The sequence below is a fragment of the Rhea americana genome, unplaced genomic scaffold (genome assembly GCF_003343005.1).
Source record: "Rhea americana isolate MKP2758 unplaced genomic scaffold, rheAme1 scaffold_36, whole genome shotgun sequence".
NCBI lineage: Eukaryota > Metazoa > Chordata > Aves > Rheiformes > Rheidae > Rhea > Rhea americana.
The window spans coordinates 233,321-245,150 of NW_028186490.1; the positions used below are offsets into that span (position 1 = coordinate 233,321).

General features: G+C 46.2%; 1 protein-coding gene across 1 annotated transcript; it reads right to left on the reverse strand.

The window, feature by feature from the left end:
* Window positions 1–898: 898 nt before the first annotated feature.
* On the reverse strand, window positions 899–6,530 carry LOC146591741 (2-hydroxyacylsphingosine 1-beta-galactosyltransferase-like). Its single transcript, XM_085312167.1, has 5 exons — window positions 5,691–6,530; window positions 2,997–3,136; window positions 2,755–2,831; window positions 2,154–2,373; window positions 899–1,214 (listed from the first exon to the last, which is right to left on the reverse strand). Exons 1-5 carry the CDS (start codon window positions 6,525–6,527, stop codon window positions 899–901), a joined length of 1,590 nt encoding a protein of 529 aa, XP_085168293.1. The 5' UTR covers window positions 6,528–6,530.
* Window positions 6,531–11,830: the final 5,300 nt, after the last annotated feature.

The following is an 11,830-nucleotide window of genomic DNA, read 5'->3' on the forward strand; positions in this document are numbered from 1 at the left end:
TTCCAAATTTTATCACATGTTTGAAGACTCCATGGGCCTGGGTGTCACACGCAGGCAGAGGAGGGAAGGCACTGCCTAAAACTCTGTGGAAAGACCAAGAAGAGTCATTGGCAGAGGTTTGTAGTGGTCCACAGGTATGAGGAGACAGTAGCAGCAGTGACAAGAAGGGAAAAGAATTCTAACCTTACTTTGAGCAACATCCTGTTACGAGGATCAGAGGCTCACATTAAACCAAGAGCAGAGAACTGCCACACAGGGGAAAGAATATAACTTTATTAAAAAAAATAATAATTTAGCTCAAACACAAACAAGACTGCAGAGGGTTGATGGAAGCAGGAAGAAGAATATTTAGCCACATAACTTAAGAGACCAGTTTCATTCTCTTTCATATGGTATTTTTGTTGCTCTTCCCTGTCCACTGCTCTGCCTCAGGTCCTCACAAGCATGTAAAGAATTCCCGACTCTTGGGGCTCTTGGTAATGAGGCAGAGGAGAAACAGTACCTGCCAGACACAAGATGCTATTCCTACCTCCAGTGCCTCTATGAAGATCTAAAAAGCCAGAAGAATAACACCAGCATCTAAACCAATGTGCAATATAAAGGAAGTAACTTGTACTCCTCCCCGGAAGTCTACCTACCCATGCCCCATTCCCAGCATCCTTGGCCAAGTATTTCCACCCGTGCCTGAATTCACATCCCCACCCGCAGGTGCTGTACACAGAAGAGCGCATGCAGGCCTTTGTAATGCTCTTCCCTCCCCCCTCTCCTCTCAGCCAGGAGGACAGCATCCAGACCAGCTGATCACTCGCCTCACTCTGTGCCTGCATGCTGTACATTTCTTGGCGCTGCAGAAGTTCATTTCACAGTGAAGGAACATGCCCTGGAATATGCTGAGCCACTATTGCAATTTCTTCTCTTCTGTGAAGTGCCCTTTCATGCAGTTGCCATTCTGATACACAGGGCTGGCCCCCTTCCTTCTGCACCACACCACAGCTTTGTAGAGGATGAAGCCAATGCCAGCCAAACATAATAAGAGAAGGGCCAAGATGTCCAGGCAGAAGTACTCATATAACGACAGATCGTAGACAGCAGGCCGAAGATACGGCGCCCCATCGTGACGAAGGAGGTACTCCAGCCAGTATACTGTCCGATTAAGAGCGTGCATCGGTGTGTCGAGGTGCAGAGCTGAAATGAACTTGGCTGCTTTTCTGTAGCTGTAGGGGAGAAAGAGGACAAGAAGTTATCCTTGTGACAGCTTCATAGCTGAGAAGTGATCTGATATGTCCACCAAAGCCTTCAAGTCCCAAATGATACCTTGGGAGAGCGACAAATTTCTTCTACAATTGGCTTCACAGTTGCCTCTGAAAGCCACTCATGGCAATCATTAGCCATGGCAGCACAAGTCAGACCGCACTGTACTTTGTGTTTTGTTGGAAAGACTTGCAGTTCAGTTCCCAAGTTTCTTAGTAAGATGGAGACTGATGCTCAGTGGATTCACGTGGGTTGTTGCTCTCTGAGGGGAGTTTGCACCAGAAGATCTTACCAGCATCAAGCAACAGTCACATCTGATGACTGGTTTAATCCTTCAAGGTACCAAGTGGTGACAATTCATACTGAAGACTGTAGCCGAGAGCTCCTAATCAAGCTCTCAGACAGCATTTCAGAAACTAACAGTTGCATGTTTCCTGTTAGACAGTGGGCATCCTGTATCACTGTGTTGTAGCAAATCTAGGGAAGGGTAAAGAATCTGGTTTGGAGAAGAAACAATTGGAGCATTATCTGCAGTCTGCTGTCTGCACTAGCTGTTTCTGCCAAAAGTTGTTTGGAGAAGAACAGGAAGACCACAAGGCGAGGATGCAATCTCACTTTCCCTGATCACAGGCTGGTTTATGCACCAGCATCTCAAAGCTTTCTTAGAAAGTTACAGTCAGAGCCAAATAAAACTAGATCACACTATCTCACAGCAAGTGCTAGAGTATCTCTTCGTGCAAGCATCTCAGGATTACAGGGTGCTAACACGTCTGGCCTGCTGAGCAATGTTTGCAACACTACTTGATCCAGAAGCCACTACTGACCGTGTAAGGGACAACACAAGACATGTCAGTCCCTACTGCCTTTGCCAAGAAGGAGCTCAGTGCTTCTGAATGCCTCACCTGGGATCAGAGATAACAGTGACGATAGCCTGGTAAAGATCCTCTTCTCTTACTCTGTTCCAGTCCATGAGGATACCCATGCCCTTCGCCTGCACTCTGGTCATGATGTCAAACTGGTCCCCGTAGAAAGGAAATCCCACCACGGGTACACCGTGATAAATTGCCTCAAATATGCCATTCATCCCGCAGTGGCTGACAAAAGCTTTTATGTTGGGATGGCCTGTGGGGAAAGAAACAGAGGCAAATCAGTGAATCCCACACGAACAGGACTGCTCCTGACTTTCTGTACACAGTACTGGTTTGTGTTTAAGGATAAACAGATGTGCTGAACTGAAAGGATGAATGTTCACGTTATCCTTTGGGAACGTGCCCTGCTTTTGGCAGCCAAAGACTTGCTGAGTAGAGCCTGGATGAGGAGGCAGATGGTGCCAAGATACAGTTTCAAGCAAGCATTAGGTGAAGGCCATGTTATTTACAGATAAGACTCAAGAAGTGACAGACTTAGATCCACAAGGGTGCTGTTCTCCTTGTACAACTTTGCTGTGGCTTAGAATAAATTCTAGGGATGTCACTAGCTGTGCACACACATTCTCTGTCTTACCTAGCAGGTCGTTCTGGGGCAACCACTCCATCATCAGCGTATTCTCGCCCAGTTTGTTTGGCTTCTGTCCAAAGTATCTGTGGGAAGAGGTTAAAAGAAAAAAGAAAAACACACACACACACACCAATTATAAATTCATCCAAATCAAGGGACAGAAGACAAATATGTATTTTGAGCTGGAATCACCCCTCAATAATGATTTTCATCAGGTTGAGTTAAGTGGAATCCTGCTTTCCCCTCACCTCCACACGACCCTCTGTGGTAGGCGAGCAAACGCGCCAGCCATCTTCTCCACCAAGTCACTCGGGAGAGCTCGGATCCCAATGCCAAAGGAGACAACAACAACACCTGCATCTGCTGCTTCCACCCAGAGACGCAGACCCTGCAGGCAAAACACACACAGCTGCCTTGTAGCCTTCCTGGAGAAAGGATCTTCCTACTGTTGAGTCTGCCAGTAGAAAATGCTCTACAGAGAGGTTGAAGCCAAATCCACCAGGAGCAAAGGCTATGTGCTTCCAACCAGGCAAACTCTAGAACTGCAGCGATTTCTGCACCCAGCCTGGCAGAAATTGCTCAAACATCTTCTGGGCTCAAGTGCTCTGCAGGGAGGTGTTTAACAACTAAACTTCCTACTACTTTGGGTGGCTTTCAGCAGCAGCATTACTCTTTGGCTAGGAAGGCTCTGAAAACACAGGCTGGGGCCTACATAAGAGCAGCTGGCACAGCAGAGAAAACTGGAATAAAATGAGGAAACTAAGGCTATCTTCCAAGACTGCTACAAGACAGGAGGTCTGTCAGGGTCTCTAGCTGGGGGCCAATAAAACAGCTGAAGTGTCAACCAGAGTCAGGAACAGCATCTTGCTTGAAACCCCCCACAAACACTCTGACTTTCCAAGCTGCTGGAAGTGGCAGCAGTGGTTTTGACATCTTGCTAGGATAATCCTACTTCTCTTTGATAGCTACTTTCAGGTAGCAGATTTAGTCTTCACTTGTTAGGCAGAGAGGCAACTACAACTCCATGAGAAGCCACAGCTGGTCATACTTTGTTTTGAGGTTATTCGTGATGCTACATAAATAGGTATATATCTAAGAGTCCTCTGTTTCTTTGACCGTGGAAAGAAGAATCAGCCAGCATGACTGCTATGGAGCAAACACAAAGTATGCCCGTCCATGCCAAGTTGTGCTGAGCCCATCTCTCATTACAGATTCTTCTCTGCTTCAAGTTTCCCATGCATTATCTCACAGTCAGGAGCATTTCAGGGAAATTTCCTAAAACCTGTCTCTTGAATCTGAGCACTACGTTGAAGGACACAGTACTATAACATGAAGAGGGAATAAAAATAAAGTTCTTCTGGTTGTTAGAGAAAAATAGGATGGTTAACCCAAAATATCTTATAATCAGTACTCTACAAGGTTGAAGATCACAGTATGGAAGAATTTCTAAATGCATTTTAGTGTTGTTCTCCGAGAACATCTGTCCATTGTTAGGTTTGCATCCTGGAAATATTTATCTTTGCAGAAGAGCTTAAAAAGCCCTAAATCAACCCTGCAAAAATCAATCGGACTTCAGCTAAGGGTTTTAGTTTCTCCATTTTCTTGACTTTAACACTTTCTTTTGAGCAACACAGCTGCTAAAACTGTTGAAGAAGAGAAAGTACAGTTTTGTTTTGATAATTAAAACTAAGGTGACTCTGATAATTATGTTATGTTATCCATTGTAGTCAAGTCTTAACATTCAGCTTTCAGAAACAGTATTAAAGTTGCTAAGGGAAGCACAAATGACAACCAAAAATTGTCACCAACTCTTAAATATGCATCTTTAATCCCCAATGTCTTAATTAAAGAAACACTCAATCATTGTGTTTCAAATATGAGGAAATAAATACCTTAATTACGTAACTCAGCTCCTGTTCAGATGATACTGTCCTTAAGATACACCTCAGTCTACAAAGGCTCTTTCCCTTTGGCATCCTGTAACCTGGGTACAGACATCCCTTCCTGCTAGCACTACAGCCACGGCCTATTGCAGGGCTCTGGGTTTATCTGCATCCCTTACGCACTCTGGGCTCAGCTCTGGAAAGCTGTGAAACATGTGAGTAATGCCATAGCAAATAACTCCCTTCTTTAAAAAGGCAGGCATGTATGTGGAACAGGCCAGTATTTTGCAAGACCTGTGAGGCAGTCACTCTCTGATAGAGCTTTTGGAGTACCCTGCGTGCACTGCATTAACCCGCAAACCATACCGCATGGAGAAGGGTGATCAGCAGTCATATGCACCTGGAGAACTTTTGTTCTCAAGCACTCAGGCTCACTTTTTCCTTCCATGGTATCTGTCTCATGGTATCTTCACCTGGGGAGTTTAAGAGCTTGCCCTTCTGAATGTACTACTGGTGATAGTAGGGTACCAGTCAGAGAAAACCTCTGGAATGCCTGGCGAGTTTTCCTCATGGCTAGCACTTAAAAGAGAGAGAATGGGACAGCTTTCAATCTGGTACACGTTGAATTTGATCTGACAATAAGCACAACACTCCCCCATGAGTTAAGACTACAAGCTCCAGGGCAGAAATGCCCTACAAAAAAAAAAAAAAAAAAAAAAAAAAAAAGATTAAGGGGGAAACTCTAGATTAACTTAAACCAGTGATGAAGCAATACAGACTAATTAGTCTTCCTATTTCCTCCTCAAACCATGATTCCATGAGCCACTTGACACAGAGAGCACAGCCAGCTCCCACTTCAGGGTGGGTAGCTTAACTCTATATCCTCCCCACATCCTCACCATCCTCAGGGCTCCATGCCTCCCTGCTGCACCCAGGCTCCAAAACACAGCAGCTTTCCTGAGGCTCCACAGCATTTGTGAGACTCTTCAGCAACAGATTTGCACCGAATAGCTCCCCAGGTAATTACCTAATCACAGCTCAAAGCTTTCCTGCACTTACCACTGGAAGGGGCTTTGCAGGCTCTGCAAGGATCCCTCCTGTGAAAATGACATGGGGAAGCGTTGGCCGGGGAAAGTCCAGCACCACATCATTACAGAGGAAGAAGAGGCTGGTTCCATGGACAAGGTCCAACATGGATGTCTTGGGCTCCACCTTGTGTTTTTCCATAAGGCGTTCAAACTTAGGCAGGATGACCAGCTTTGTAGCCACGCGAGTGATCATGTAGACCAGAAGATTCCAAGTCCTGCCAAAGAAGCCCATCTTGTCTGTCATCAGGGAGTTGAACTCTGGGACGTAGGCAATGGGGGAAGTGGCACCAATCTCTGCTGGGAACCAGAAACCAGTGGAGATCACAGCATATTTGACATGGAGGAGGTGGGCCAGGATAAAGCCACACATCTCATTGGGGTCCACCAACAACAGGTCAAAGTGCTCACGCTGGAGTTTCTGAAGAAGGGTAGAATTTCCCAGAACCAGGTCACAGTTTTCCAGGTACTTCTCCAGAAAGGAGAACACCTCCAGAGAGGTCATCTTCCCTTGGAAGACACGCTTTATCTTCTCCTGCACCCAGGCATCCGCATTCTCCATGCTGAAGATGCCCCAGTACCTCTGTATGCGGAAGCCTGGCAGGTAGGTTTCCACATCCCGACCCTCATGAAGAAGTAACACAGGGTCATGGCCCTGGTCAGTCAGTGCCTCTGCCACTCTCATGAAGACTCTCAAGTGGCTGTCAAAGACTATGGTAGGCATGATCAGCACCTTGGCACCATGACACAGCTCCAGACTGTAAGCAGCCATTAGGAAGAGGAGAGCAACAGGGCACAGCAGCACCTTCATCTTCGTAACTGTAAGGAGAGAAACATACTATTTTATATACATATATGTGTGTGTGTGTATATACACACACACGTGTATATATATACACACATATGTATATATGTGTATGTATATATATATACACACACACACACGTATTTTTTTTTAAATATATAATACATACAACGAAACATTCGGTCGCATACTTGGGCAACCAATAACTGGGATTGCAGTAGCAAGCCAGGAGCTCACAAGCTGGGAGAGGAATCTAGAGTTGATCAGTGAAGGAAAACCCGAAAGTCAGATACTAGGTGTGTCAGGGAAGGATCTTCTGGAAATTGAGAATGCTGTTTGCACTGATTTGCCCCTAAGGCTCAGAAACCAGCAGACTGACTTGTAGTGTGAATACTGGGAGACAGCTATTGGAGGAGGTCTGCTGGGTCCCAGTGTGAACCTCAACACTCACTGCTCAGTCCACACTTACCCCTACAGAAGTAGAACAGCTGGCTTTTATTTCTGGTTCTGCCTAGCCAGAATTGCTGATTACCTCCAAGCCCTTGACGCCTGTGCAGTCTCCCTGTGAGACCTAGATCCTGTATTGCCAGAGAAAATGCCAAGAACCAGTCTCCTGCTTTAGCTGTTGTGATGCTGGCCTCTAGCAAGCCACCTCGCTGAGCTGAGACACAGGCTCTCTCCTGCCCTGTTTCAGCAGAATTTCTTGGAGAGAGCAGCAGAGGTCTATGAGGAAAGCTGCCCCACTGCTCAAGTGATAGACCGGCTGTGGGAGAATGGGGAAGCTCAGTGCAAACAGCTGGGAAGGGAAAGCAGGTGCCAGGCCACGAAAGCAATGGAAGAGGGGAAAACAAGCTGCCCGCAGAAAGGAGCCCAACGTATGCAGCACGCTGATGCCTCTTAGTCACACTCCTGTGGCCATCATCCCATTCCCAGTCTGGTGTAACGCCAAAGGTTTCTGTTGTGCAAGGGGTGTTGCTACATCACTGAAAGCAAACGTGCTTCAGCCACACCTGGCATTATTTTGGGAAGAGAATTACATGATAATTATTTGGGAATAGTCAGAAACAGAGCAGTGTCCTGAGGACCTAGTTCAGACATGTTAGGAAGGGTGGGGGGAAGAAGTTATAATGGGAGCAACTACATATGGATGTTGGATAGCCCAAAATGCTATGCAAATAGGGCTGTGGTGGAGCTGAGTTTGGTCCAGGATGTACTTTCAGCCTCCCTACTACTGCTTGGTCAATGAAAAGGCAAGAAAGACTCTGCTAAATACAATCTTCAGATTCCCTTCAACAGTTGGATAAGGTTTGTAAAGGGAAACACTAGCCAGAGATAGCTAGTGGGGGTACAGAAGTGGGAAATGAAAAGCAACATGCCCCCCCATCTATAGCCTTCCTGTCCCATGTAGCATGAACACGTCAAAAAAAACTGAGAAGCTGCTAGCTGTGATCCTCTCCTGTGCAGTTTCAGACAAAAACAGCTACTAGCACTTGGACCCCACCATGCCCATCCAGGGCCAACTGGTTGGGTGTGGCTACAGGAGGGATAAAAAGCACTAGTTTGGATACCAAGGTAGTGTCTGGACCTGCAGAGCAAGAGCTCCAGGAGGACAGAGACAAAGGTGACAAACTGGAGTCAAGGGAACAGAAGCTCTGCAAGGAAAGTAAGGATCTGCCCAGCACCCTGCTTCCCTGCCAGTGGGGACAGGTCCATGCTGGCTGCAGGATCAGATCCTGGGCACTGCAGTAGGAGGTCACTGTATAGTTACAGCTCAAAAAGCCAGTCTAGTCCTCAGCTCACTGGAGAAGCCCGAGGGGGAATTCTCCTGCTCAGCATCAGGGAAGGCAAAGCATTTGGCTCTGACCTTGCACAGCAGATCCAGAGTACAGGCAGCTTCCAAGGGAGAGAGTCATCAAGTGCTCTAGATGAAGAAAGGCTTAAGCTCCATCTGCTCCTCTCCTCACTTCACATCTCTTGCCAACACTGGACATGCAGCTACAGCCGCTCACAAGCTTTGCAGCAGGATCCTCCAGCAGCAGTAAGCCGCGCCGCACATTGCAGCCAGTGCTGCACACTGCAGCCTGACCCTCCAGCTAGTGGGAGCTCAGCTCCCTCCACCCACGTCTGTGCTGCAGATGAATAGTCCTCAGCAAGAAGCTTCCAAACCACCGAGCACAGGACCTTGATCCTGCTGGGAGGTGAATTCACATGCTTGCACCTCAGCAAGAGCATGAAATCCAAGTCAATAACCGATCACAAACTAGGTCCAAGAGCTGAGCAGACAGAACTACCTCCTCATTTGTGGTCAAGAAGTTCTTGCCCAGTGGGGGTTAAATCAGATCAATACTGCAAGAAATAACACTGCCACTGAAAAGAAAAGTTTGTAAAGAGACAGAACAGACTCGTCCCTATTTTCAAGAGGAATGCTTGATAAAGCCATGGAAATCTGCCAATTTAGACAGAGGAATTCCCAAACTCTACAGCTAATGCTAACCTCCAAAAGACAGGGATTTCGAGAATGCTAATAAGAAAGCACGTGCTATGGAGCGTTTAAGCTCTCTGGCCCCAGGCCTGCAGGTTGAGGTAGGCGTTTGCTGATAACAGAAGAGCCAGGACTAGAGCCTGCAGCAAGAGGGCTGTGCAGGGGAAAGCCCACTCACAGCTGCTGTCACAGGAAGCAGGCAGCATCCTCCCTGTGTGCAATACAAACATCGTACCATCAGCTGCTGGGAGTCTGCACTAAAAGGCAAAGCAAAGTATTGGAACTGAAATGAGAGGCAGCAGAAGAGGAGTATTAGGGAGAAGAGAGAAATCAGCCTGCTGAACCCCCCCCGAGATATCTCTTACTGAGTAGATATTTGCCCTTTGATTTTGCCATATTAAATAATGCATTTGACAGTGCATGGTTCTGCCATTAATGGAAGATTACATCAGTTTAGCTGAAGTACATGAACAGTTACAGCTCCAAAGACAGACATTTCTTCAATTCAGGTGCCTTTTATTAGAGTGAAGAACTTAAACCTCTGATAGCAAGCTATCTAGGCAGAGAAGCCCACAGAGTGGGCTCTACCCACTCTGGGGCTCTACCCTTTACATTTCTCCCTCTCTTCCAGTATTTTGTATTGCCTGACTTGTGCCCAGGGCTTGGGAACCCGCATCCACATGGCTTAATCGCTTCCTCGCTTCCTCTCCTGCATCCTGCCTCTACCCAGCTCTTGCCCAGAGTAAGAATTGTTTTCTCTTTAAAATTCTTAAGAATTAACAAAGCATTGTAGTTCATTTGAAGTCAAAATGGAAAAGACTGTTTCACCTAGATGTTAAAAAAATAACAACAAAAAAAACAAAACAACTTCCTCGAATAGGAAACCAATGCTTGCCTCATATACTGAGTATGATCTGTAAAAAAATGGCACCATCTGCTACCATTAAGCTGATGACAACCAAACCAGCTGTGGCTGATTTCAGGAAATCAAAGCTCAGTGCAAGCTGAGTGCAATTCTGCCACTGCAGGAAGATGTCTCACTACAAGCAGGAGCTGCTCAGGATAATCTCTAGTAAAAGTCAAGAAGATACAATGCTATATAAACTAAACTTAACAATGCTGAAACAGGGGAAATCTAACCCACCATCAAATATGACCCAGTGCTTGGTAGGCTTCTGCTCTGGTTTGGGGGTTTTCAGACTCCTGCTTCACCAGCATCATCTGGGTAAATAACACTAAAGTACTAATACTAGTATTTTAATACTAGAAACCTTGAGCAAAAACAAAACTTCCCCTCCAGCAGCATCAAATATAACCTTCTCTAGGCAGCTTATGGCACTGAGTTTTTAAAAAAATATTGTTTGCATAGTTAACCATGCACAGGTGGTCTGCCCAAAACAATGTACCCTTCTAGCAACCTTCATTTGACCTCTCCATGGTAAGAAGAGCCATAGAGAAAGAACAATGCCCAGGGTCCCAAAAGATCATGGTGTCCTGTCTCTCCTCTAGACCTTTGGGTTTTTGGTCATCTTCCGCATCCTGCCTGGGTCACCAAAGTTTAACAGAAGAAGTTCTTCGAGCAAGGTGAATCTGTGGGCCAGCCAACTGCCCTACTATGATTTGTAGATCATAGCCAGAGAACCATGGTATGAAAGAAAATACAAGCCCATAACAGCAGAGAAAGGAATTAAAATCTGTTTTCTCAGCTTTTCAAAGCATCTGAAGTTACACACACCGCTTCAAGAACTTCACCTGGTAGATGGTGTTAAACACCGCAGATCTGCTTCCCAACCTGACCTCTCATCATACATTAAATCTGTCCAGGGTGAGATTTCCCTCTCCTCCCCTTCATACCTACAGGCTTCCTGGTTTTCTTCTGGAAAAGAAGGAAATGGTAGATATGCCAGAATGTCTATAACGGCAGGTTATTCTGGATGGTCTTTTGCCTTTTCCTACAACATGGCTGCAAGATGCAGCAGCAGCTGATATGAGGATGTGCTCTCTGTAAGCTGTTCCTCATCGCTTGCACCTATTTCAAGTCTGCAGCATGGGAACATTTAAGAGCACTATTTGTAATGCCTGTCTGTTAGAGACAGGAAGGCTCACAGCTGTTTGCAAATTTCTACACTGAAGTGTGAAAACACGGCAGTTCAGTGCACATTTTGGCATTTACGGATGAGTTATTCCATATGATAGTCAAGTTGAACAGGTTCCTGAGACTTCAGGGAAAACTGAAGAGATGAAAAGGTACCAAACCTTAGAGAAGTGGTCAAGAGGGGTGGAGAGAAAGGTTTCTTTCACTTATTGCCATGTTATTTCAGCAGAAAAGCATCACATTAAAAGAAATAAGTTATTAAACATTCAAGGAGATTGTGAAACCTTGTGTAGGAAGCACTACGGATTGATAAAGTCCTGCCAGACAAGTCTGATCGCATTTAACAGAATTACAAAAGTAGAGAAGCTGGAGATAAGACTCACCTTCAATAAAATGCTTGACATTCTCAAATAAAAAAGAAAAAAAAAAAAGCCTCCTTGGATCAGGGCATGCAGCAGGAATGCAAGCTGCTGAGCTGCCACGGACAAGCTTGGAGAGGGATGCACAGGAAGAAGGGGCAGAAGGAGAGGGAAGGACACTCCCCAGATCTAATCTTTAGGCAAAGGTGAAGCAAGTTACCCAAAAGCACTTTGAACGCTTGTTTCCAAGGCTCTGCTCCGGCGGAGTTAAGCAGAGGCTTAGCGTGTGCCTCGGGTAGCCCCGCCAGCGCTCCCGCAGGCACCGGCGCGGGCCTGCGGGCGGAGCGGGGCCGCGCTGCCGGCCGCGCGCTCC

Coding starts and splice junctions, on each gene's coding strand:
- LOC146591741 (XM_085312167.1), bottom strand. CDS start 6,527: ATGAAGGTGCTGCTGTGCCCTGTTGCTCTCCTCTTCCTAATGGCTGCT. Junction 3,137..5,690: donor CTGCAAAGCCCCTTCCAGTG/GTAAGTGCAGGA, acceptor TTTTGCCTGCAG/GGTCTGCGTCTCTGGGTGGA. Junction 1,215..2,153: donor ACTGTTATCTCTGATCCCAG/GTGAGGCATTCA, acceptor TCTCCCCTACAG/CTACAGAAAAGCAGCCAAGT.